The 26,461-nt window shown below is 39.1% G+C and overlaps 1 protein-coding gene across 2 annotated transcripts in view; it reads right to left on the bottom strand.

The window, feature by feature from the left end:
* Positions 1-12,924: 12,924 nt before the first annotated feature.
* Positions 12,925-26,461, bottom strand: part of LOC122659661 (putative clathrin assembly protein At5g35200) — a 49,399-nt gene continuing 35,862 nt past the window's right edge. For both annotated transcript variants that reach the window (XM_043854760.1, XM_043854759.1), the window contains 4 exons: positions 16,466-16,645; positions 16,292-16,367; positions 16,089-16,198; positions 12,925-13,540 (listed from right to left, as the gene is read on the bottom strand). In XM_043854760.1, the coding sequence (XP_043710695.1) occupies positions 13,193-13,540; positions 16,089-16,198; positions 16,292-16,367; positions 16,466-16,645 (714 nt within the window). In that variant the 3' untranslated portion in view covers positions 12,925-13,192. The remainder of the gene's footprint in view (positions 13,541-16,088; positions 16,199-16,291; positions 16,368-16,465; positions 16,646-26,461) is intronic.

The following is a 26,461-nucleotide window of genomic DNA, read 5'->3' as shown; positions in this document are numbered from 1 at the left end:
CCTATGTTTAATGTCTCTATGTTCAAGGTTCACTAAAACTCATCTCTAATAATTCTCATGTACTTTCATAATTCAATGTTCATCCTTAGTTGGTGGTGGTGAAGGATTTTCATCATTTGGTAGTTGCATGGTTTTGGTTTTGTTCTGGCTAAGCACGAAAGATCAACAACTCACACCCCAAAATTACAACTCATTAAAGTTCTGTTTTCTCTAATTCTATCCATTTACAGTAGCAAATACGAAAATAATACTTCTAAAATTTTAGATCTGATAAAACCAAATTTCTAAGAAACCTAATTTTTGAGTTTTAAAACATATCTAAAAATTTGCTTAAGAATGCTTTCCTAACTTAGGTTTCTAGTCCCTCCAACATCAGTGTTCTGTTTCTGGCAGATTTTGACCAAATCTTGATAAAGAATATGTAAAGTACTCTTCCTGAAATCAATAGATTCCAATTTTTTTATGGTAGAAAGTAGACTCATTAAGGAAACTACTGTAAATTTTTCAGATCGAAATTCTACTTCTAAGTTCCTCTGCTAACACCATCTTTCTCAGACTCCAAAATCTCACAGGTTCTGGTAGGTCATGGGTTTCACTAATTATTTGACTTATCAATTCAATTCTAAGTTCAACAAAATTTTATGGGCATACTCTCCATGTAACCAGATACCTCCAGTAAATGTTTAAAATCCAGATGCAATTTCTAACTATGTTTAACATATTATGCAAATTTGGATTCCTACACTGTGAATTCTAGAAATTTTTTGCTGGTGTTCAACTTTCAAGTTTCAGTTTTTCTCAGTTCTTATGTGTTCAAGTTTAGTATCCTAAGTTCATGTTTCTAGTCCATATCCTATCTTAAGTCAAACCCAGAGCTCTGATACCACTCTGTAACGCTTTCAAAACAACCCTAACAATTTAGGGACATTGACGGTCCACAAGATCATTTATGTCAATGAGATATGAACCGGAGTAGAACCAAAACACAAATACATGTCTAAAATGTATAGATTAAGACTTCAACTAAAGTAGGGTAGTTAAACTAAGCTATTACAATTTCTAAATTAAACTTAAAATTCTGAAATAAAGGTTACAATCTTGAAAATTAAATTAAATTCAAACAAATTATAAGTTCTTCTAAAATTAAAAGAAAGTGTAAAATTTCTAATAGTAGTTGTCATCTTCTAATCCAAACGCTACGTCCTCTTAGACCTCCTCCTCTAGTACATTCTCACATCCAGGTTTGCATTCATAAAGTTGTTCATCTAAAAGATGGTGAGTGTAAGCTTCGAAAAAAACTTAGCAAGTAAATCCACAACAACTATACAAGTGTGAAAACATGCACAAGTAATACAAAATATAACGACATACAATAATCTGTATATATAGATCAGAAACAAAACAAAACAAAATGATTATAACCATATTTGATTATCACCACTACCGTAATGAAAAGTATATATGACAACAATCAACAAAAGATGCATCAAAAGAACGTAAAATAACAAACACATCATTCCCTGATAGACTAGTGTGAACTAGTTATCATACACTGGTCAAGGTCCTCATGATAGTGGCGTATGAACTCCAGTTATGATCAACTACAACACCACTGTCCCCTCTAAACATCAAGAAACTAATGGAGAAACTAGTGACCAAACTTGCTCCAGACAGAGTCAAAGCCCCCAAAGGTTTTATTAGCAATGCCCTCCTGGAGAGTTTTTGATCATCTTCCTCTTTCTAATAGTTCATTTAGTTTCAATAAAGATAAGCCCGTAGCTAAAAAACTTACTAACTTATCCTTACCCCAACATATTCACTAATGACGGTAAGGTAAACAACAAAATAACAATCAAGGGTTTATAATTTAAAGCTATACATCCAAGTTCAAAACTTTGGGGTCAAGACTCCCCAATTCCACCTTAACACAGGCTATTGAAAAAAATTATGAAAACAATAACTTTCATCAACATATCAATGCATAAAATGAAGAACAATAATAGGAAAGATTGGGCAAAATCTTCGCAATCACTTATCCAACAATAACATCAATGAAAATTAAAAGGTAAACCCTAAACAAAATCAGATAAAGAATCATTCATAGACCTTCTTCATACTATCAACAAATAAGCATTTGATTCATTAGTCTATAAACATGACATTATTAAAATTTCTGCACACAGATATGTGAATTAAATAAAAAAAGAAATCACCTTTCCTTGCAAGCAATCATGTATGAACAATTTAATTGAGTAAAAAGCATGAATCAAATATATTTTTGGCATGGTAAATCTCAATCTAAAATTAAACTCAAGACTTATAACAATGTTTTAAAACAAATTTTATAAGAAGAAAAAATATCAAGTATAATGGTTGAAGATCTACTTACCTTCTGTGAAGCGATTAGGGTTTCTATAGGTGACCCAAATCAATGCTTCAGTGGTGTTGATCTACCTCTTCCTAGTTCAGAATCACTTTAATAGAGTCCTATGAGTAAGGTAATGATAAAATCAATTTCAAGGTATTGCTTAAACTCGGATTTGAAAAACACATATTTTTGACAGAAAGACCTACCTTCAGTAAATTAGCGATATCCCTCTGCTCTGATCTCCGATTAGGCTGATTCAAGTTGGGTTACGAAGATAAGAGATGAAGTTATGTTTCATCGTGAGATTATCTCAATTCGGCTCCTAAAATGGTCGAAATTGTCCTTCAAGTGACTGGTTCTGCATAGTCCGAATCTCCTTCTTCTCCTTCCTTCTTCTTCTTCTTCTTCTCTTCCTCTCTATAGTCAACGAATTTTTCTCGCTCATTTTCTCTCTCTCTCACCTTTATGATAAAGGGAATGGGATTTGAGATTTGGTTATGAGAATTTATTCCTAACTAAAGAGAAGGAGGTGGGAAAAATTCGATTTAGTCTCTAACTAGATCTCTTTACTTTTCCTCCAATGAAAATATTTTAAAAGAAATCTTGACTTAAGGTTTTAAAAAAATTTAGATTTAGTAGTTTAATTTTAATTAAATTCTTTCTTATTTTATTTTTATTATTTTGTTCTTAGTTGCTTAGTAATGAAATCCTCCAATCCTTCTCATGCGTGGAACCTCCCTTGTTGTCCTACAGTGTCTCCTCTCTACTTTCATTTTTTTTCACTCCAACTCCTTCTCTTTCTTTCCTTTTTTTTCTATTATTATTATACATATATTTTTTTCAAAAACATGGAAGAGTTGCCACATCTCCACGGTTTCCTAGTTAGCTAGTTGTGATGTGGGGCCTACCATAAGATAAATTCGTAAAAATAAAACTTCTTAAATTCATCCAAAATGTAAGTAGGAAAAATTGAACCTAAGACCTAATAACTTGTTGAACTAAGGGTCCAACTAATAGACTAGATTATTAGATATTTATTACTTCCCAAATAAAATCATATATTTTTTTAATAAACCCTAATTCTACACTTAGACAAGGAATAATTCAAATTAAGGGTGTTACACTAGGGCACAGTACTTACCATGCATGTATGTGTACATCTCCAGCTAGTTCAAGCTCCTACATATCAGCTTACCCTAATCCTGTATTAGGTAAAAAGACCAAATTATCCCTAGTCCAAAATCAGGGAATTACAATTGTCTTGTATTTCGAAGGAGATAGATTAGGTTGATCTTCTTGGCCTTGAGGCTTTACCTTCGAATGAAGAAATCAAGTCGGCAGTGTGGGACTTGGACCATGACAAGTCTTGGTTTTCCAGGTGGTTTTTTTCAGACATTACTGGTCTATTGTAGAAGTTGATTTTTGTAATGCAGCAAGGAGATTTTTCATCTCGGGCAGACTCCCTAGTGGCGTAAATTACAATTTTATTATTCTCATCCCAAAGGTGGAAGGTGTAATGACCCTTGATAAATTTCGCCTTATCTGCATGGGCATTTGTTAAACTATCGAAAATTCTTACTCTACGCCTATCTCCATTGCTATCGTGCTTGATTTATGATGAACAGGGGGCATTTCAAAGGGGAAAAAATTATTGTTTCCAATATCAGTCTTGTCTCTAAGTTGGCGAATATTATGCACTCAGCTATTTGTGGAGGAGGTTTGGGATTTGTGGGTAGCGCGGTTCGAATCGATTTTCGAGGTCCCTTGACGATAGGGGGCTGATTTACTATTGAGATTAATTATTAAAATGGGGGGGGGGGGGGTTGGGATCATGCCACATATATTAAAATAAAAAGAGTCACCATGTAGGATTCGAGCTTAGGACCAAATGAGTTTAGCCCCATCTGGGGTGAGCGAAAAAGACTATGTAATTCCATATAGTCTGGTTAGAGATTCTGGGTAAGTGGTCTGGTTATGAGCATGGGAAGGTATTAGCATCTCGCTGGGTTAAACTGATCTTTCTACTAGATGCTTGATTTCGAATATTCTCCCTTAATGATATGATTAATACCAACATGCAAGGCTATTTTGTGATGCATCAAACACACAAAAATATGCTAATCATAATGCTTGTAGCTGAAAAATGTTGATATGCATACTAACTTGAGTTAATTTAATGGATGCAAGGTATACTAAAATGCTTTATGGAAACTAAAACAAGGAGAGAAAAACTATATTTTATAAATAAAAATTACTATTTACACTAAGCAATCTACTTTAATGATCTAACATCATGCCAGAATTGATAAGAAAGAAAGTGACAGATACCTATCATAAAATAAAAGAAAAGGAAAATGTGTCAAATATAAAATATATGATGTTCCACAGATCAGGTGGAGACGGACGATCGACTTGCCTCTCTCTTGTTAGACAGAGTAATGGTTATGTCAAATGAATTTGGATTACCAGACTACGGGCAGAATAACAGCTGTAAAAAAGAATTTTGCTAATCGGACTTCGGGTAGAGTAACAGTTGCAAATGGGGTTTTTGCTACTTGAACTTCGGGCAGAGTAACAATTGAAAATAAGATTTTTCCTACTCAGACTTCGGGCAGAGTAATGGCTGAAAACAAGCTTAAATCTGGTCAAGTATGGTGAAAAGTGGGGTTTCGGATGACTCGATTTACAGACAAGGTAATGGGAGTGCAGGCTTCGAACCAAGATAAATGAGCGCTTGGAATTATCATGAGAAATCACCTGGGAGCCCCATTATACGCATCCTTTAAACTTGCTTCATTTAATTAATACTCTGGAGGAAGGTCTTACCCACATCGAGTTGGAGTCGGATAATCCTGAAATTTTTAACACCCATCACTCTTTCATATAGCCCCTCTCACCCATTTCTTCCCTATCATTCATGATATTAAACAGCTATCCTTTTCTTTTAATGCATGTATCTCAACTCTATTTCAAGGCAGGCAAACTCTGTCTCCCAGTCCCTAGTCCAGATGTTAGTCTTTGGCATGTAAGACAATTTGGCCTCTTTCCTCTCTTTGGCTTCAAGAGTTATGTAACACGGAAGCCTTAAGCTATGCTTTCTTTGATATTCAATAAAATTATGTTTCACTAAAAAAAATTCCACAATGCTAAATTAATTATTTCCCTCTCACATAGGATTCTTTATTAATTTCTCTCTTATATTATGACCATGTGAGTCCCATGTAAATGATTCTTTTATTTGCATTTCCATTAGTATGGCATCTCTCGAAAAGGGAAGCCCAACGAATGTTAGATGAAAAGCCCCACACCTCATTAAGATCATATTGGCATACTCTTCCAAAAAAAGAAAAAAGTAGACTTCATTAAAGATTGGAGTAAGGTGCAAATTCCTCCCCACATTGGCGTTGTGGGGAACCCTCTCCCCACTATTATTTATCGGAATAAAAAAGTTGAATTGAATTATTTAGAAACTAATTAAAATACAAAAATAGTAGGGGAATATCACTTAAGAATTTAATATAGCTCTTTTAAGTGATAATCAAGGAACAAACAAGTATGGAGTCCATATACAAAGAGTAAATTAGGATCGAGTTTAATGATGAGTTTTTTTTTTATTTTGTTTGTGGGGAGGAGGGCACAGAGAGAAAAGAAAATTTTTTAAATTTTTACATAGAAGAACCTAAAATGGGAAGAAATAGGACATTACTATACAAGCCTACATGCAAGCTATTGAGCAAAGCATCATTGATTACACAAAAAAAAAAAGAAAAAAGTTATATACAAGAGGCCATATCTGCCTCATGACAAACTATTGATATGGTTGTCTATTTGACCAAACAAGTGTACCCTATCCCTATTGCCCAGATCACCAACCTATACCCAACCAAATTGAAAACATCAACGTGTCCTATGGTTGTTGAGCTAGACCCTGAAAACTTGCCTCGACACCCCAATCTGCTGACAGAACAAGTTGATCTCATCCCACCTATTTCTCTGCATTCTCCACCCAAGCCTTGTTGCAAAGGCAAACATCCTCTGCCTTTGCTCCTCTGTGAACTTCATCTTTGGCCTCCTCCTCCAACTCATTTGCACCATCACCTGATATTGTTGTTGCTGTCATAGCTGCTCTACTACCATGAGCTCCTGTAGCTGCTTCTCCTCATCCTCCTCACTCTCATCCATCACATCTATTTAAACATTCACATCATGAGTGCTACTCTCTCCCTTACTATCATAACCACAACTACTTCCCACCATAACCATCTTTTGGTGGAAGTTCTTGTGGCACTTACATGCTCCACAGTGGGAGTCACAATTGGTCAGGAAGAATTCTCTACAGTCATAAATGGCATGGCGACCAAGCATTGCTGCATGATTTCTCATGCAGGCACCATACACAAACTCTTGTTTGGGGTTCTCCATGTTTTTTTTAGTGTTGAAACATCTGAACCTTCTCTAACATATATAATCATGTGGCCTTGGTATTAACGATGATATAATAAATATGTTTAAATACTCTCTTTTTTTTTACATTAAAAATACGCAATGGTGCAGGCATGTAGCCGGTGATGCTATTACCCGCCATTGGATGGATGAAAATTTATGGCATTGGCTTGAAACTATGTTGGATGGTGGGCAAAGGGGAGTGGTTGCAAAAGAAATGTTGCCTCTAAAAATGTTCTATAAGAAGGCTTGATTTTCAATATTTGATCAATAAAAGTGTTTGGTCAATTGGAAAATCTGATGGATAAGCATAATGTTTGATTGAATGTCTCAAACAAAATCTGATTGTATCACGATTTTCTCATATGTAATCATCATACATGTACCATTTAGCTAGTTGCAAGTAAAAGGAAGGGTAGGAAAGTAAAATCAATTTTGAAAAGAAAATTAAAAGTTTTATAATTATAACTTTGTAACTTACTCAGATTTCTTGTCATATGTGGTATTATATTTTGATAAAATGATTTACATGTTGCCTGCTTTTTTTTTTTCCTTTACATAACTTTCTATTTCTCATAAAAATGAAATTGAACATGCCTAAAAATACTCAACAATGCCCATAAAAATTATATATTTATTAAAACATATAAACAAAGCTAATTAAAACAAACACGAAAATCTGAATCAATGATGTCAATCAAGTGATCCTGATTTGAATTTGAAACCCTATTATATGATAGTGAGGCTCTGATACCTATTAAAAGAGTGTCATTGGGAAACACAACGCAAAAATAAGGCCTAAAATTAAGCCTCATGTAGGTATAGGGTATTCAAAAATTTCAACCATTGGAAAGGTAGAATAATTATCTTGGACACCACAAGTGTAGCAGCTCCTATGGAACTTAACTCTTTCACTACCTAGCAACGCAAGATATTCCATGAATCAAATCACAACTGCAACTCTTATACGGAAACACGTAGAAAATGATCTCCCACAGTCACTCCAAGGATTCACAACTTTATTTTCACAGTACAAAATAGGAAGAGATCTACATCACTCAATTATTACGGAAACGAGAGGAGCGCTGACCGAGGGAATCAAGTAGTTAGAATTAGGGGGGACATCAGGGAGAGAGTCATGTCGAGAGGTGTAGGTGTGGTTGGTGATGATGGTGAAGAGGTGTCTTTGCGGTGGAAGAAGATGGGGATACGCAGTTCAGGGATACTTAGGGAGGAGGAGGAGCGTCGCTGGGTGAGATTCCGAATGTTGGAAGGTCTACTACTATTGGCAAGGTGGGTCGACCATATGTTGTAGCTATGGGAAAGCCCCCTCTCCTAGATGTAGAAGCGTTGCCGGATTCAATCCATACTGGTTATGTTACCAGGATTGTGATCCCCTCACAGGTGTATGAGAAAAATCTGCAGAGGTTTCAATTCGCTCTCATTGGAGGGCTTAACTTCCATTTTGCATCTTTGGACAAACTAAAAAGGTCTGATTAAGAATCGTGGAACCTCAAAGATTGGGTTACTATGGTGGTTTTGGGGAGAGTTTATGTGCTTTTTCAATTTGAAAATGAGGGAGACATGACAACAGTATGGAGACGAAGCCCAATACGCTTTGGAAACCAATTCATTCGTTTCCAGAGGTGGAAAACCAATTTCAACATCCATGATGAGCAGGTGTTGACGAAATTGGTTTGGATCAGGTTCCTAGACCTTCCCTTTGAATACTACCATGAGAACATCCTTTTTTCGATGGCAAAAGCGATAGGTAGACCAATCACTCTTGATCGTCGTACTTGAATAGCCACTATGAGGAATTTCACACGGGTGCTTGTTGAAATCCCTGTTTCAGGCAATAGACTCAAGGAGTTTCAAGTGGAATGTGTTCAACCTAGTTCGTTTGAACCATAAATTTTCACCCATGTAGTGATTTATGAGGATTCCAGCCTTCAATGTGGCTTCTGCAACAAAAAATGGGCACCTTATTTCTTACTGTAGTGAGAAAAAGTAAGCAGATGCACGTGAAAGGGCTGTTCAAGAGGATAATGACGGGGTGGTAGGAGCTGTGTATGTCGATGATCAAGGGGTTGGTATTTCCGAAAAGTTTCCAAGGCCTCCTCCGACGATGGCAGGCCGTGGGAGTCGATCTCTGCGAGATCTAGGGAGGGGGACAGAGTTGAGACTTTCCAATTGTGGGGAGGAATCTTCGTATTACCATCTCCCCCGCTTTCCTTTTGTCAATGGATCTCCTAACGTTGTTTTGGAAACTCAATTGAAGTATCCCTTTAGAAAAGGGAACTATAATATGGCGTAGTATCCTTTGGTTTCGGATAAGGCATATTAAAATCAAGGGGTGATCTATATGCAAGGGGCGGTGTCTACCTTGGTCGTTAATGAGGAAAAATCGACTTATTTGGTGGATAACCTGATTGCGGATGGGATCGGGTATGGATAGTGGAAATGGGTCAGACCCCGAATACGGGTAAAACTACATCTGAAGGGGAGGAAGAGCTAATTACTTCCAACGTTGAAAAACCAGATGCAATTGAAGACAACTTAGGTGAGGTCTCTGCCAATTAAAAGTGAAGGTGATTCCCAATCGAATTCTTATGCCCACCGAGCTCAACCTGGTCGCCCTAGAAGGAAGAAAGAAGGTCTTGTAGAGAAGTGTTGGTCTCACCAATCGTTGTGGTAGAGGTGGCAGAGGAGGTTGTGGAGATCCATTTTCCCAAACTTTTGTGCTCTATCAAAAGTTGAAAAGCCTTAAACCTGTTTTGAGATCATGGGCAAGAGCTAATTTCCCAAATTTTGAACAGGAGCTTTGTGACAAAAAAATATATATATATTACGTTAGATGCCATCCAAGAGGAAATTGAAAGACATGGGTTGGATGACCTTCTCTATGACCTCTTTGGCAGAGAAGCTGATAAAAAATCAACTTATTTGGTGGCATTGAAGAATCACAAAAAAATTTGGGTTAAGAAGTTCAGAATTAGATGGATGAAGAAGCAAGGGAATAGAAATTCTATATTCTTCCATTTGGCACAAAAATAAGAAGGGCAAAAAATACCATCAGATCTCTAAAAGGGTGGATGGGTCGGAGATTTCTGATAGATTACTTTGAGAATCACGTGATAAGCTTTTATGAAGAATTCCATCGTGTTGTACCTTTTACTGAATCATATGGATCTATTGGATTGTATCCCTTCTGTGATTGATGTAAACGAATCCCATATACTTGAATCTATCCCTGGAAATGAGGCTTTTATGAAGAATACCATCGTATTGTACCTTTAGTGAATCACATGGATCTATTGGATTGTATCCCTTCTGTGATTGATGTAAACAAATCTCAGATGCTTGAATCTATCCCTGGTGATGAGGAAATTAGATGTGCGGTGTGGGACCTTGACTCGGACAGTTCCCCTAGTCCTAATGGATTCTCTGGGGCTTTATATCGGTCATCTTAGAAAGTGATTGCAGATTATGTGTGTAGGGAAGTGAGAGGATTTTTCTGTTCAAATTCAATGCCCCATAGTGTGAATAATAATTTATTAGTGCTCATACCTAATATTGATGGTGCAATGTCCCTTGATAAGTTCAGGCCTGTGTATGGGAAAGGGAAATTTCTTCTGCAAGATTATTTCAAAAATCATGGCTTTCAAGCTCTCTGTTTTTCTCCCAAAGCTGACCTTCAGAAGAACAAGGGGCGTTCAAGAAGGGGAAGGTGATCTAGTCAAATATCTGCCTTGCTTCGGAGCTAGCTAATCTCACGCATTCCACCACCAAAGGAGAAGGTATGAACATTAAATTGATTCAAAAGGCCTATGACACCGCTTCTTGGAATTTTCTATTCCATGTTTTGAGAGGGTTTGGTTTTTCGGAGATTTGAATTAACTGGCTACACCAGATCCTATGCTCTACAAAATTTTGGTTCTTCTGAATGGCGGCTCGATTGGTTATTTTGGGGGTTGAGAGAGGCTTGAGGTAAGCCGACCCCATCTCCCCAATTCTGTTCATTTTACCGAAAGAAGCTGTGTGTAAAGAAATATAGGGTTTAATCAACTCCCAGCAGCTACTTCCCTTGAAAGGCCCCAGGGGCTTTGCAATTCCGAAGGCATCTTTTGTTTCTAGACAACGTATTTATATTTTTGAATGCCAACATCTGATATGTTAGAAGTTTAAACTCTTTTCTAACTAATTATCTAGAGTTCTCAGGGCAGCGCATCAACCTGGATAAGAGCAAACTCTTCTTCGGTCGTATCCCTGTTGCTAGAAAGCATAGGATTTCAGAGGAGCTAGGAATTCCACTATGCTCTCTTCCCACCAGATACCTCGGAGTAGAAATTTTCAAAAGGCCGCATCAAGAAGGATGTGTTGCTACAAGTGATGCACAAAATATAAAGCAGTCTCCCTGGTTGGAAAGGTAAAATTTTTCCATTGCAGGAAGGTCAGAACTATTTCGCTCGATGAGATCAAGCATCCCATCTCATAGTTTTGCAATGTATTGATGGCCTTCTTCTCTAATCTCTACAATGGAGAAATGGATGAGGAATTTCCTTTGGACGGGTGATACAGACTCCTCCAAAGCAGTTACTGTTAGATGGGAGTAGGTATGCAAGCCTAAGGAGGAAGGCGGGCATGGTATTCGCAAGCTTCGTGACATTAACAAAGCTTTGTTGTCCAAATTGGTGTGGCAGATCAGACATGAAGACACAACCATGAGTAGATTATTTAAAGCAAGATTTGTAAACTAGGGGGCAACCTTAAAAGAGGCTACAGATCTTCTATTTGGCTTGGTATCCGGTGTATGTGGAACTTTGTCTTAGAAAAGGAATGATGGATTGTAGGAAATGGGAGAAATATTTTATTCTGAAAAGATAAATGGCTTGGTAATTCTTCTACTGTGGATAAAGTTCAACTGGATGTGAGTACCTTCCAATCTGCCAATGCTCATGTGGTTGGTTTCCTGGTTGATTGAATGGAACTTCCCTGTTCCCCAATCGAGGTTCTTGTCTGATGTTATTTTTGCTGCTCAAAAGGAAAATTCCTCACTATAATATTGAAGATAGTTGTATGTGGAACCTTACAGCATCAGGCAAGTTCAGTGTACGATCTGCCTTGGGAGGAAATCAAGTTAAGACAGCCCAAAGTACCTTGATCGACTCTCCTTTGGAGCAATCATCTTCAACCCCGCCATGCTACGTTTGGGTAGCGTTTGCTAAATGAGAAGCTACCCACTGACGATCAAATTTGCGGGACTGTAAGTACTTGACCAACCTTCGGAACTTGTTCACAGCATGTTTTGGTGTTGCTGGGCGGCATCTAACTCGCTTCATAGCCTAGCTTTATGGCAGATGAGGAAGGTCCGTGGCTTAAATGTAAAAGCCCCCTGGGCGTCGAGTCAAGTTTGGTTTTGGTCGCCTCCATCTGGTGGGAAAGGAAAGGAATCTTTTCTTTCAATATTTTTTTGGGAGTAAAGACCAACTTCGAAGCAGAGTTTGTTGGCCTTATGGAGGGTATCCTCAAAGCGAAGGAGTTGAATGTACCTACTTTGTGGATTGAATCGAACTCTGCATCTGTAATCCTCTCAATTCAATCTAGAAAAATTATTTGGTTTACGATTTAATACTGGAATTTTCTTCAACCTTTCCTGAGTTCCATCCCATAGAAGATCACACACTACTATAGAGAGCCAAACCACATTGCTGACTATCTACCAAAAAAGGCTGCAAAATCAGGGAATTCATACTCCATGGTTCAATTTCCTAATCACATTGCCGAAGAGCTAGAGATTGATGCAATGGAAAGACCTAGGTTCAGATTCTGTTAGTTTTTTTTTTTTTTTTTGGTGGGTGGGTAGTCCCTGCTAATGGCTTTCCCATAGGTGGGGCTGCTTCTTCTCTTTTGCTTTCTGCCTGTGAATGCTAAGTTTTTTTATTCTTTGAATTTTCTTTTTTCTTTTTTCCTTATTAATGAATCCTTCAGAGAAAAGAGAAACTATTAGGGAAATATTATGCAACTGGATTTGCCCAATATGCATTCATCTTTTTTTTTTTTTTTTTTTTTTTGGTAATGAATATGCATTCATCTTAACTCAAGATCAACCATCTGTAATCAAGCATGGGAATAAAATATCAATTGATTGAGTTACCATGTGAGAACCCATATAGTACATTTTCTATCCAGCTTTGCAGCTTCAATAGCATAACCCTAAAAAGAAAATGAATGAGCCCTAACAGGCACAAGGAAAGAGGAGGGAGGTACCAAACTATCAAACAATCACTGCCTCCACTACCATAGCCTAAATATCTACAACTCTTAACCCGGACTGTTAGTGTCTCCTTGCGGCATTTTTTGCTATTTAAGACTGATAACCTAAATTAATCCCGTGTAGGGATTTTGTGGTGGGTTAGGGGGGCCACCTTGTCCCATGTATGGATTACCAAATGGGTTGCTGGAGTCTGGGCCCATCATCAATTGTTGCTGTTCCTGTTCCTGTTGCTGCTGCATCAAGGATTGCTGCTGTTGAGCCATGCTGGCCATCTGCACATTGGTGGGCGGCGCAACGCTATTGGAAGCATAGAATGGGTCCTGGGAATATTGAGCAGCCTCAAAGGGATTAGGGGCCACCTGCCCCATGTGGTAGGTCCCGTTCTGGTTCGCTCTTCTTGCCATTGCATCATCATATAGACTGTCTAGTGTTAGTATATCCAAACCACCAGCCTGCAAATGGAAACAGGAGCATGAATAACCCTAACAAACGACACATATATGAGAAATGACAACAAAAATGGAACAACACAAAGTGAAAGGAGATGTAGTATCAACTTTGCTCAATGCCAGGTAAGCATCTAAGAAATTTAGCTGGTTACCTCAGCTCAGTACTTCCCACCCATTCATGACCACCTCAAAGGTTCATGAAGTTTTCTCACAAGAACTAATCATTCAGCCAAGTAAATCCATACTAAATATAAGCAAGATACAGTCAGGACAAAGTCGGGACAAGTTGGCTAAAGTATTAAAATAAAAACAGAGAAAAAAAATGAAGTGAATAGATGTATAGATGAAAAAAATGTAGGAGTGAAGATGTATTTTGGCGTGAGGATTGAAGTTTGGCTCTCAACTGGTCATTCAGACCATATGCATGGATAGGGATCCTCCAGATTGGTCACATGCCAAATTCGACAGCCCATCTCAACTATCCGGGAAAGAAAGAGCTATGCTATTGACCGACCCTTTCGTAGTGACTTCGAATCCATAGGCCTCCCCTTTATTCGCATTTTGTTTGAGGCGGGAAAAATAGAGAATGAAATGCAGAAATATGGTTCATTTATTGGATTCTTTCCCGTGTTTTCTGTAGTTCAACTTTCCAGATGGTTTTCAAACCTCTATTTTGACACAGCAGACCAAATGGGCTGAAAACTTGATAAATGAGTGTAGCCAAGGTTTTAAAATGCGTAATTGGAGACGGAATCAGACAGTGATGATTCTGATCTGGATCGGATCGGAATCGGCCTTCAAGAACCCTAGAATCGGTCCACAGATCCAAAAACAGGGAAATTTCTAGGATTTTGAGTGTGAATCGGCTGTGTCAGATCAGTCAAAATCAGGATCGATCACGGCCGATTCATATCCGAATCGACCGATTCAACAATCAGATTCCCGATTTTTAAAACCATGCGTGTAGATAAACAGACAATGACAGTAAACAGCAGTAATGGGCAGGTATCAGTATTGAAGGAACAGGAAGCCATTGCAGACGTTTATCAATAGCAATATCAAGGTAAAATCACAGGAACCAGTGATCAGTGGTTTATTGACATTTGAGACCAATGGTGTTAAGAGGTGACCTCTAATCAAGACAGAGTAAATAGAAAATTACATGTGTGAGGGTTCCAAACTCAAGTATTAATATTTAACTTGAGTGATGGGAAAGAGCTCAAATGATACTAAGATAATTTTAGGGTTACTTTTCTTAGAACTATTGCACCTTATTGATTTTACAACAAAGGATCTAAATAAATAATTTCAGAAATGTTTTCACAGCTTGATAAAATAAACAAAATGCAGCTGGCACCTTAAAAAGTCAAAATTACAAAAAAATTTGATTAAAGGACTTACAAATACATTTTGATGGCCTTTAATAGAAATAACACAAACTAACTTGCCTAGATAGGTAACTGACTTCAAACATGGATAAGTAGTTTAGTACTGTCTAGTAGAGTACAAACTAATTTGCTTCCATAACTATCACATCCAATATTAGATTATTCAATAGTCTATTCAGATTATCTTAGACAAACAACGAATGCAGCCATACAATGGAAAAACAAATTTAACATGCCCCTTACATCAATCCAAATACTAGTCTACTAAATTATGCAGTGGCTGACTTATACCTAGACTCATCACCTACGTATAAATATAATTGTGTCTTGCATGTGACAAACAGAATGTTGGACTTCCTATGTAATTGGGACAACATTCTCCTAGCGGTATCTTAAATAAAACTAGTTATTCTTCTTGCAAGGAACATGAAAGGGTCTGGTTGAATCACGATAAGAACTCTTAAGGGAAGCCCAGTTTTCAAACATCTCAACAAAACTAACATATCCACCACTTAAAGCCCTGTCTTAACATAACATGTATAATTAAACTTGTGATGGAAACAGCATAGCATGGACTTTCCAAAACACCAGATCCAACACACTACTAACAGGTCAAAAAAATTACTTGAATCTGAAGAATAAAAAATCCATCATCTATGAGCCAAAATGAAAGGAAAAACAAAGTCTGTCAGTAAATAGATATCCGAAGTAGTATTGAAAAATTGAGTAGGTAACCTAGATTTCTTAGCATTGTAAAGTACATCAAAACGTCTAATTAGTTGCAGACAAAGATTACATATCAAGTGGCATCCCCTCAAATCAATGGCTCCAAAAATAAGAACGAAGGAACTTAGAACTACAGACATTAGAGCCAGAATTGATTAATATGGTTTCATCTTGTAATAAAAAGGGCGAACAATGACACCAGTAGGCATAAACTCATTGATGTGTAGAAGGATCTAACAAGTGCATGTAAAACGCATATTTCAAAGAGGATGTGGCAAAAGATATAACTGCATGGCACTATAGCACTTGTGTAGCCTGATGTAGGACACAAGTAACTAGGAGATGGCTTAACTGATGATGATGATATGATGAAACATAAAAAATTAATATAAACTACTACAACATATTTGAAGGCTTCAGATGTGAAATGCATTTACCAATTTACTAGTTGCTACAACAGCCTCGTTAGAGCTCGGTGCAGAAACGAGTGCAAGCTCCCACCCAGTGGCTTGACCGGTCAGGTCCATTGCAGTCTGTGCTGAATTTTCTGTGAAAATATAAAAAACCAAAATTAGTCTACAGAATTATTGATTAGATATGTGCAGAATAATTCATGAAATGATGTACATAAAAATATTACCAGACGAGGCAATAGCAAGCGCAAGAGCATGTTTTTCTTCTATTTGAGATACTTCATGGCTCAAGTCATCTAATCCCTGATGGACAAACAATGAAAATCAACTGGAGTCTTTATAGACACCAAGATTTGAAACCTCTTACTATAGAAGCTCCTTTTGTTGAAAAAATCCCTTACCAGTAGATCGATAACTGGTACTGTTACTGGAGCACTTTGGTTAGTCTGGGGAGGTTCAGGTGGCAAAACTGGTGATTCTGGTTTTTCTTTTTCTTCAACATCTTCCTCCTTGTACTCAGGTGGCAAAATTGCTATTGGAGTAGCATCTGCTTTGGGAGTAGCTCCTCTTTCATCATTGGCCTAAGGATCAAAAGGATAGTAAAATTTAGCTGTTAGGAAAGTAATATAGAACTGATTTGAGAAACCAAACAGTACTGACAACAGAATCAAATTCAGAGAATAAAATAATTCAGAGTAGGAAGATCAAACATATAGAGGCAAATCAGATGATCAGATGGGAACAAAACTCAGGTTGAGTTCTGATCTAAGTGTGGGGAACCCTTTCTGAAAATACCAGATCGATCCAATGGTTGGATCAAGAGTTATAAAGCAATCCTAGTGATACTCTGAGAGGGGTATTACAGTCAAATCACAAGTCAGAATAATAATCAGAAAACATAATTATAATATCTAATTAAATCTGATATTATGATATAAATCTCAGCAATATTAACCCAATAGAATTAGTGAATCGATTCCAGCAATTAGAATTGAAAGGAAGCAAAAGGGCAGAATTTTTTTTTTGGTAAGAAAAAGGGCAGAATTGAGAGATATTAAGTATCTCTATATCAGCAGATCTGGTCAGTAACAGGTCTTTTAAATTTTAACTGCCCAACATTCTGCCCCATACATCATAGCTGGTCGTACAACAGTCCTATAGAACTTTCCTTTAAGCTTTAAAGGAATACGTCGGTCACACAGCACTCTGGACGCACGTCTCCACTTCATCCATCCCATGTTAATTCTCTGCAAAACATCATCATCTATGTCAACTTCTTTACTTATGATTGACCCCAGATATTTAAAATAATCACTTTGGGTATCTCTCTTTCCTCAATTCGCACCATGTCAGTATCCAGTATAGTATAACTAAAATTACACATCATATACTCCGTCTTCGTTCTACTAATCTTAAAGCCTCTTGTTTCCAAGGTTGATCTCCACAGCTCTAACTTAGAGTTAATACCTGCTTTAGTCTCATCCACCAAAATGATATAATCGGCAAAGAGCATACACCATAGGACCTTGTCCTGGATGCTCTTGGTTAGGTCGTCCATGGTAAGCACAAATAGATAAGGGCTTAAGGCTGATCCCTAATGTAAGCCAATCGTGATTGGGAATTACTTGCCCTGACTTCCCACAGATCTCACAATAGTCACCACACCCTCATACATATCTTTAATTACATGTAAAGGACTTAAACTCAGTTAGCTATCTCTTATTTTTTATTCCATTCATTTTTGTATTCAGCGCCCCCACCATGAAGAAGAACCCATCGTAGGTGACGGCAAAGGCATCCATGACCAGAACCACCATCTCCTGCTTCTGTTCATCGACTGCTGATCCAGATCAAAGCACTCACCATGATAAGACGAGCTCCAGAAGAACCAGAGGTTCCTGTGTTGGAAAGCGATGGACAAGAAAATGGATAACAATGGTGCAAAGAAGGTCATGTCTCCATTCGATGCCAAAGCTCTGAAGAAGTCTTTGGAGGAGAACAAGGATGATCTCATCTGAAATGCCAATCGCAGTTGGAAGCTTTCAGGTCCTCGTGTTTTATCAAGAAACCAAATTCGACCCCTTAACCCTCTCCCATGCTGCTCAATTTTCAAATCAAAGGAAGCAGGTTGACGGCGTTGTCCTGTCGATGTCGTTAAGGTCATCGTTGTCGTCGGTGTCGGTGTCATCACCGTTAGATTTGACGAGGAAAGGAGGTTGACAGCGTTGGATTTGACGGCAGAGGTGCAAGTTCATAGAAGGGGACGACAGGGAATCATTCATGTCGGCGAGCGAGTGGGTTTGCCGAGTGGATGTCGCGGTTGCTGGTGATGCAGAGAGTTGCAATCTCAGCTTTGGAATAGAGCCAGATATGAGTCAGAATCTTGGGGAACAGTAGATTTTTGTGAACTAAACGTCTAGAGTGGAAGCCCAACCTACACAACTCGCAATTGTTCTGCTAAAATAACACTCATGTTTTGAACTCCTTCTGAGCCTCAACCCTACCCCAAGACACCACCATTAAAGAAGATGAGAAACAATAGTGAAATAGAAGGGAAAAAAAGAAGCCCTCTCTTATCCTGATTCTAGTTGCAGAGACGAACAAATAGATTTATCTTTTGCGGCCTGCGGGGACGGGGTTGCAGAGGGGTGGGGGGTGGGTGAGATTGCAAGAAGAAGAAAGAAGAAAAATAAGAGAGGGGGATTGCGGCCTGCGGGGATGGGGTTGCAGAGGGGTGGGGGCAGGTGGGGTTGCAGGCCCACCCGGGTAGTGTGTTCGGGTAGAGGGTAGGGTGGTCATTTCCACCCCCCTATGAGAGGAAATGGAGGAAATGGAGGGGCAGATAAATGGAGACGATAAAGATCCGAATGGAAAGGATGCTTTGATGTGGGTCCCACTGTTTCCCATTTAAAAAATTAAAAGAAGAAAGGGTAGAATCGTCAATTTAAAATATATTTCCCTCTACCATCATCAACTAATCATAAAACACTAACAGACTGGGGCTGAGTGTAATGAAGTTTAGAAAGTAGGGGTGGTTTGGGCATTTGTCAAAAAGGCAGGGGAGGTCCGTGTATTTAAGGCATAAGTCAGGGGAGGTCAGTGTAATTTACTCAACAATTAAAATAAAGAACTAAAGTCACTTAGGCTTTCTTTAGTCTCAGTGATGTTTATGGCCTATTTAAAAAAAAAAAAAATCATTCATGAAAACCATTTTTATCAGAAAATGAAAACTGTTTGGTAACCATTAGACATAATAGAGTATTATAGAATGAGAAACCATTTGGAAACTACCTATGTGAAAATAATTTTAATTGGTGGGTGAAGGTATTCCCCCTTCACCTATCTTCCTCTCCATATTATATAATATATTATTATATATATATAACAAAAGACTTCTTTCGTTTCTTCCTTTGATGGTGCAAAGCTGAGCTCAGCTTGGGCTTTAACATTGTTGATGTCAGATTCCCAACACTCTCCAACTTGTAAACTAACTTTATATACGGTTGCTTTAAGTTCTCTTCAGCTTTAAATGCATATTGGTGGTAATCTTGTCGAAGGGTGAGTTTTCCTTTGTATATGCTCTGATAGGTACTTGTTCTTCAACTCGTAATTCATCGTTTCCCAAGTGTTAGGTTCATGTCCTCTAACTCTAAGCCTTCATGGAATCTTCACCAATTTTTTGCATTATCAGTCAATCGCAAGTAAACAAATCTAAGCTTTCACTCCTCTGTTAAGTTTTACCAGTCAAAATATTTCTCTTGAGAATCTAACCAATCAAGGAATAACCGTGTCTGTCCAATAAATTAGGGAACTTCTGGTGTAGACCTGAAATGGTTAGCACGCCAAGATCGAAAATTGATAGAGAATAGGGTCTGAACTGAAATGGGTTTGATTAGGTTAAGGTTGATTAGGACGGTTGGCTGCTGGTTTGAATGGAGATAAAGAAAAGTCACGGCTAGAGGGTTATAGAAAGAGGGTTATGTATAGGGTTTAAAGGCAGCAAAGGGGTGCAAATGGAAGAAGGGTCCAGGAACAGAATATAAGATATCTTGATAACTTACTTGAAGATGATCTGCTATAATGGATGATGGATGCTTGAGGATAAAGATGATAAATAAAAGATAAATTGGACAACTAGAGTCCCACTAGTGTCCCAGCCGTAGGAGTCCCACCTAGACCACTAAGGGAGATCCACCCAAAGCTACTTGCTAACAAGTAAAGAACTCACAAGGAGATTGATTTGTTGGTTGTAATTTATCCTTCCATGAGCAGCCATGGTCTCTTTATATAGTATGAGGATAGAGGCATAAATGCCTATAGGTTACAACCACCAATGACTTACAACATGACTTTAGTAACCTACTACCAATGACTTTAAGTTACATCCATGACTTTAGTAACCTACCACCAGTGACTTTAGGTTACAACCAAGACTTTAGTAACCTACCACCAATGGCTTTAAGTTACAACCAAGACTTTAGTAACCTACTACTAATGACTTTAGGGAAACTCAAAAGACAAGAATAAAGAGGGCCAGCCAAGGTGGTCTGATCTGGTCCTAGGCCCAAGAGGATTAGCCATGGGCTAGGCCTGCTACTGCTGGCCAAGCTTGGGCCTATGCACATGAATTCTTAGTTGGGCTGGGCCTTAGGCTGCTGCTGGGCTGTGGGCTTGGACTGGGCCTTTAGCCTAGCATACTTCTTAACAAAGTAATGATCAGGCCTTCTTGATGGTGGGATGTTGGTTGGATCAGCTGGATACCCTGCATCAACTCCCCCCATGTTGAAATCATTCATCCCCGATGAATGCTGGATAGTCATGTACTCTTCATAGAGATCCGGATCAAGGCGTTTGAAATCATCGGCATGGATCCAAGACAGACCAGTTCTCGGGTGTCCTTTCCATTTGATGAGAAACTTGTGATACCCCCCATTACGAGTTGCAACATAATGGTCATCAAGCACGTCTTCAATGGTATCCTTCAGGGCAGCCTTGAATTGGGGAAAACGAAGGGAGTGCTTGGTATCGCCATCATCGGAATGATGACCGGTGTAAAGAGTGAGATCAAACACATTGAATACATTGGTAATGTCCATGTTGGGTGGCAACTCTAAGAGATAAGCATTAGGACCAATTTTCTTGAGCACTTTGAGGGACCCATCTTTCGCGGGTGCAACTTGTGGTTGGTTCCAGACATAATCCTCTCAGCAGGAATATGAACCATAACCATGTCACCAGGTGAAAAAGTGACTAAACGCCGGTGCCGGTTAGCATTTGCAACATAAGAATCATTACTAAGGGCAATATGTCGACGCACATCTACATGTACCTCAGTGATGTGCCAAATAAACTCATCCGCCTCAATGCTGACCCAGGCATTAGGAGGGAGTGGGACCAAGTCTATTGGACGTCGGGGTTGCACTCCAAGCACTATCTTAAAAGGGGTGCGACCCGTGGTGCGGTTAACCGAGCTATTATAGGCAAACTTGGCTATGTCAAGAATAGATGGCCAAGTCTTCTCGTAATCCCTTACTGAACAACGAAGGAGATTACCTAAGCTCTGGTTGACAACTTCTGTTTACCCATCGGTTTGAGGATGGAATGTCGTAGAGAACTTCAACTGGGTATTGGTTTTCAGCTATAGAGTTTTCTAGAAGTAGCTCATGAACTTGACATCACGATCTGAAACAATAGACTCAGGGAGTCCATAAAGGCGAACAACTTCTTTGAAGAAGAGTATAGCAATTTGTCGTGCATCAGATGTCTTACGGCATGGGATAAAATGGGCCATTTGGAGAAATGATCAACAACCGCAAATATAGAATCATGCTTGTCTCGAGTAGGAGGAAGACCAAGCACAAAATCCATACTTATGTGAACCCATGGTGAATGTGGAACGAGTAGCGGGGAGTACAAACCAGTATTTTGCTTAGTTCCTTTCGCCAGTTGACACGTACGGCATTGTTTGATCTCATACTCAACATCCCTGAGAAGGTGAGGCCAATAGTAACGATCAGCAACTTATAGGAGAGTCTTATCACGCCCAAAGTGTCCACCTAACCCTCCTCCATGTAGTTCCTGAATAAGGTGCTGCCTTAGAGAAGATGCAGGAATACATAAACGAGTGCCCATCAACAAATAGCCATCGTGTAGTGAGTATTTGAAATCTGTCCCACCTTGCTGCATGGTGTTATAGACCTCGGAAAAATCCTTGTCTGTGGGATACTCAGTCTTTACATGTTCAATGTTCATGACATGGGCTGAAAAAGTATTGAGCACCAATATTTTTCGGCTAAGGGCATCGGCCACCACGTTCTCCTTGCCTGCCTTGTATTTTAGAGCAAAGACAAACTCTTGCAAATAGGCTACCCATTTGGTATGTTTTTGGCTAACCGACTTTTGTGAATGCAAATGCTTGAAGGCCTCATGGTCGGTAAATAAGATAAATTCTTTTCCAATCAAATAATGGCACCAATGCTTCAAGACTTGAACCACAGCATACAACTCCATGTCATAAGTGGAGTAACGCCATTTTGCATCATTGAGCTTCTCACTATAGAATGCGATTGGGTGTCCAACTTGCATAAGAACGCCACCAATACCAACATGAGAAGCATCAGTAGACACCTTAAAGATGATGTCAAAGTTGGGAAGTCGTAGGACAGGCGCCTCTGTCATACACTTCTTAATTTGAGTAAGGGCTTTAGTAGCAACAGGTGTCCATTCAAATTTTTCTTTGCCTTTGACACACTCTGTTATAGGAGCCATGATAGTGTTGAATCCTTTAATGAAGCGTCGATAAAAAGAGGCCAAGCCATGGAAACTCTGAACTTCGGTGATGGTCTTTGGAATTGGCCAATCGACAATGCTTTGAACCTTCTCCGGAATCCAGATCAGCTTCAACGCCTTTGGAAGAGACAATGAATCCAAGGAAAAGAACCTTGGGCAGCATGAAAGAACATTTCTTCAAGTTGATATATAGCTTCGCCGAATGGAGAACTCACATCACACGGCATAAATGCTCCAAGTGATCGGTTGTGTCCTTACTATAAATCAAGATGTCGTCAAAATACACAACCAGAAATTTACCAATAAATGGGCGTAATACCTGAGTCATCACCCTCATGAAAGTACTAGGGGCATTGGTAAGTCCAAAAGGCATGACTTTCCATTCATAGAGTCCCTCTTTAGTTTTGAAAGTCGTTTTCCATTCATCTCCGGGCCGGATGCGGATTTGGTGATACCCACTCCTTAGATTTATCTTTGAAAAGATATTGGAGTTGGAAAGCATGTCCAACATGTCATCAAGCCGAGGGATTGGAAATCTATACTTCACGGTGATCTTGTTGATAGCTCGGCTATCGATACACATTCGCCACGAACCGTCTTTCTTTGGGGTGAGAAGGGCTGGTACAGCACAAGGACTCATGCTTTCTTGGAGAAAGCCTTTCTTCAATAATTCTTCAACTTGCCTCCTTAACTCTGCATGCTCCGTTGGACTCAAGCGGTACACGGGCAGATTTGGTAAGATAGACCCTGGCACAAGGTCGATAGCATGCTGAATGTCCCTCATTGGGGGCAACTCATCTGGAAGTTCCTCTGGGATAAGATCTGCAAAATCATTCAAAAGAGCCTGGATAGGCTTGGGATAAGTAACTTTGGGGATGGGGATGTTTGCCTTTGTGACCAAGGGCACGACAAGGCCTGTTTCAGCACTTGTTTTTATAAACTCCTGGCGTGGTACAGCTAGAAGCTTCACACCACCGGAGGTACCTTTTTCCAGCTTCTTGTTGAACTTTTGAGCTGGTGTATTGCTGGCTGGTTGGTTCTGTGGCTTTGAATTTTGCAGGTTCATTGGATTGAAGATGATCTTCTTTCCTTTGAAACCTAAAGAACAAAAGTTCTTCTTACCACCAAGTGCTACATCATTGTCGTAAATCCATGGTCTACCAAGTAGAATATCGGTCATACTCATAGGAATGCCATCACACCAGATTTCTTCATAGGAACCCAACTTAAGGGGAACCGAACATCTTTGATTAACCACTATAGAGTTCCCATTGAGGAGGGATACCTTATATGGTTGAGGATGTTTCTCGGCTTGGAAGTTGACCTTTGCAATAAAACTTTGTGAGACAATATTAACACAGCTACCATTGTCCACAATAACTTGTGCTACTTTGGGTCCATAGGCCATTCTATTATAGAATATGCATTGCCTTCGCTAGTCCTCACCTTATGTTTCAGCAACTAGGATTCGATGTACAATATATACATCATGAGATTCCAGCTCCTCTTCTTGGTTTTCAATAACCTATTCATCCTCCTCATCAAGTGGTAAACCATCATTGATTTCAACATCATCATCATCAAGTTCAAGTTCAACTACAGCCAGATTAGCACGTCGTACTTTCTGTGGACAGTACTTAGCAAAATGGCCAGTTTTGTTGCAATGATAACAAGTTTGGCTTTTGCCACTCTCTTGCATAGGGGACTTTCCTTTGTCAACAGTTTTAGGGACAGCACTTGAGTGAAAAGGGGGCCTATTGTTGGTTGATTGGTTGAAAGTAGTCCCCCTAGCATCTCTAGTGGAAGTGTTAAAAGACCCAGATGGTAATTTTAACAGATCCTCAGCTTCCAAGGCTTTTTGATAACAATCCCTAAAATCATAGATACTAGTAGTTCCCATTGCTTTACGAACCTCAAGTTTCAAGCCAAGCTTGAATTCTGACATGAGTTGAGCATCACTGGCCTCAATACCGGTTCGAGAAAGTAAGGAAGTGAATTGTTCCGTGCATTCAGCCACAGACAAGGTTCCTTGACGGAGGGTGTTAAATTGATCATGAAGTCGATCAATGAAAGAAGGGGGAAGATCGTTATCTTTTAAATCATCTTTCATTTCCTCCCATGATGTGATGGGAGTGCCCTTGGCAGCCATTCTATTTTCATGCATTTTCCACCATTCCCGAGCAGGACCAATTAATTTGGCCTTGACGAGTTTGATTTTTCTTAACTCGGGCATCTCATACCAATCAAAGTAATCATCAATAGCATTTAACCAGTCAAGAAATACCTGGGAATTGAGTTTTCCATTGTACTCTTTCAGATCCATTTTGACCTTGTGAGTATCGTCTTGCCTTCGGGGATGTTGGCCCGCATTTTGCTCAAAATAGGTTCGCATGTAATTCTTAAAGGTTGGTGGCTGATGTGGTGGTGGTGGTGGTGGTGCATGTATGTTGGTCCTTAAAGGAACCCTGCTGGCTGCAAACGATCTGGTTGATGGATGATGCTCACTTCCAACCTCCATGTTGTTGATTGGAGGGTGAGAAGTAGAGGGTTGTCACTGCTCTATTGCTAATATACGAGCTGACATCTCTTGCATGGAGTTAAGCATCTGCCTCATAGTAGCAGAAATTTCTTCAAGAGAGTGGGGGTTATCCTCTTTACCAGACATAGCTCTGATACCAATTTGGTACAGACCTGAAATGGTTAGCATGCCAAGATCGAAAACTGGTAGAGCATAGGGTCTGAACTGAAATGGGTTTGATTAGGTTAAGGTTGATTAGGACGGTTGGCTGCTGGTTTGAATGGAGATAAAGAAAAGCCACGGCTAGAGGGTTATAGAAAGAGGGTTATGTATAGGGTTTAAAGGCAGCAAAGGACCTTTTGGGATTGGTGTGTGGTTTGTGTGATTATACTATCATAAAAAAAAAGGTAGCAAAGGGGTGCAAATGGAAGAAGGGTGCAAGAACAGAATATAAGATATCTTGATAACGTACTTGAAGATGATCTGCTGTAATGGATGATGGATGCTTGAGGATAAAGATGATAAATAAAAGATAAATTGGACAACTAGAGTCCCACTAGTGTCCCAATCATAGGAGTCTCACCTAGACCACCAAGAGAGATCCACCTAAGGCCACTTGCTAACAAGTAAAGAACTCACAAGGAGATTGATTTGTTGGTTGTAATTCATCCTTCCATGAGCAGCCATGGTCTCTTTATATAGTATGAGGATAGAGGCATAAATGCCTATAGGTTACAACCACCAATGACTTACAAACATGACTTTAGTAACCTACTACCAATGACTTTAGGTTACAACCATGACTTTAGTAACCTATCACTAATGACCATGACTTTAGTAACCTACCACCAATGACTTTAGGTTACAACCAAGACTTTAGTAACCTACCACCAATGACTTTAAGTTACAACCAAGACTTTAGTAACCTACCATTAATGACTTTAGGTTACAAACATGACTTTAGTAACCTACTATCTATGATTTTAGGGAAACTCAAAAGACAAGAATAAAGAGGGCTAGCCAAGGTGGTCTGATCTAGTCCTAGGCCCAAGAGGATTAGCCATGGGCTAGGCTTGCTACCATGGTCCGA

This window comes from Telopea speciosissima, chromosome 4 (assembly GCF_018873765.1).
Source record: "Telopea speciosissima isolate NSW1024214 ecotype Mountain lineage chromosome 4, Tspe_v1, whole genome shotgun sequence".
NCBI lineage: Eukaryota > Viridiplantae > Streptophyta > Magnoliopsida > Proteales > Proteaceae > Telopea > Telopea speciosissima.
Note: the sequence above shows the minus strand (reverse complement) of the source record. Positions and strands in the feature narration are given on the sequence as shown.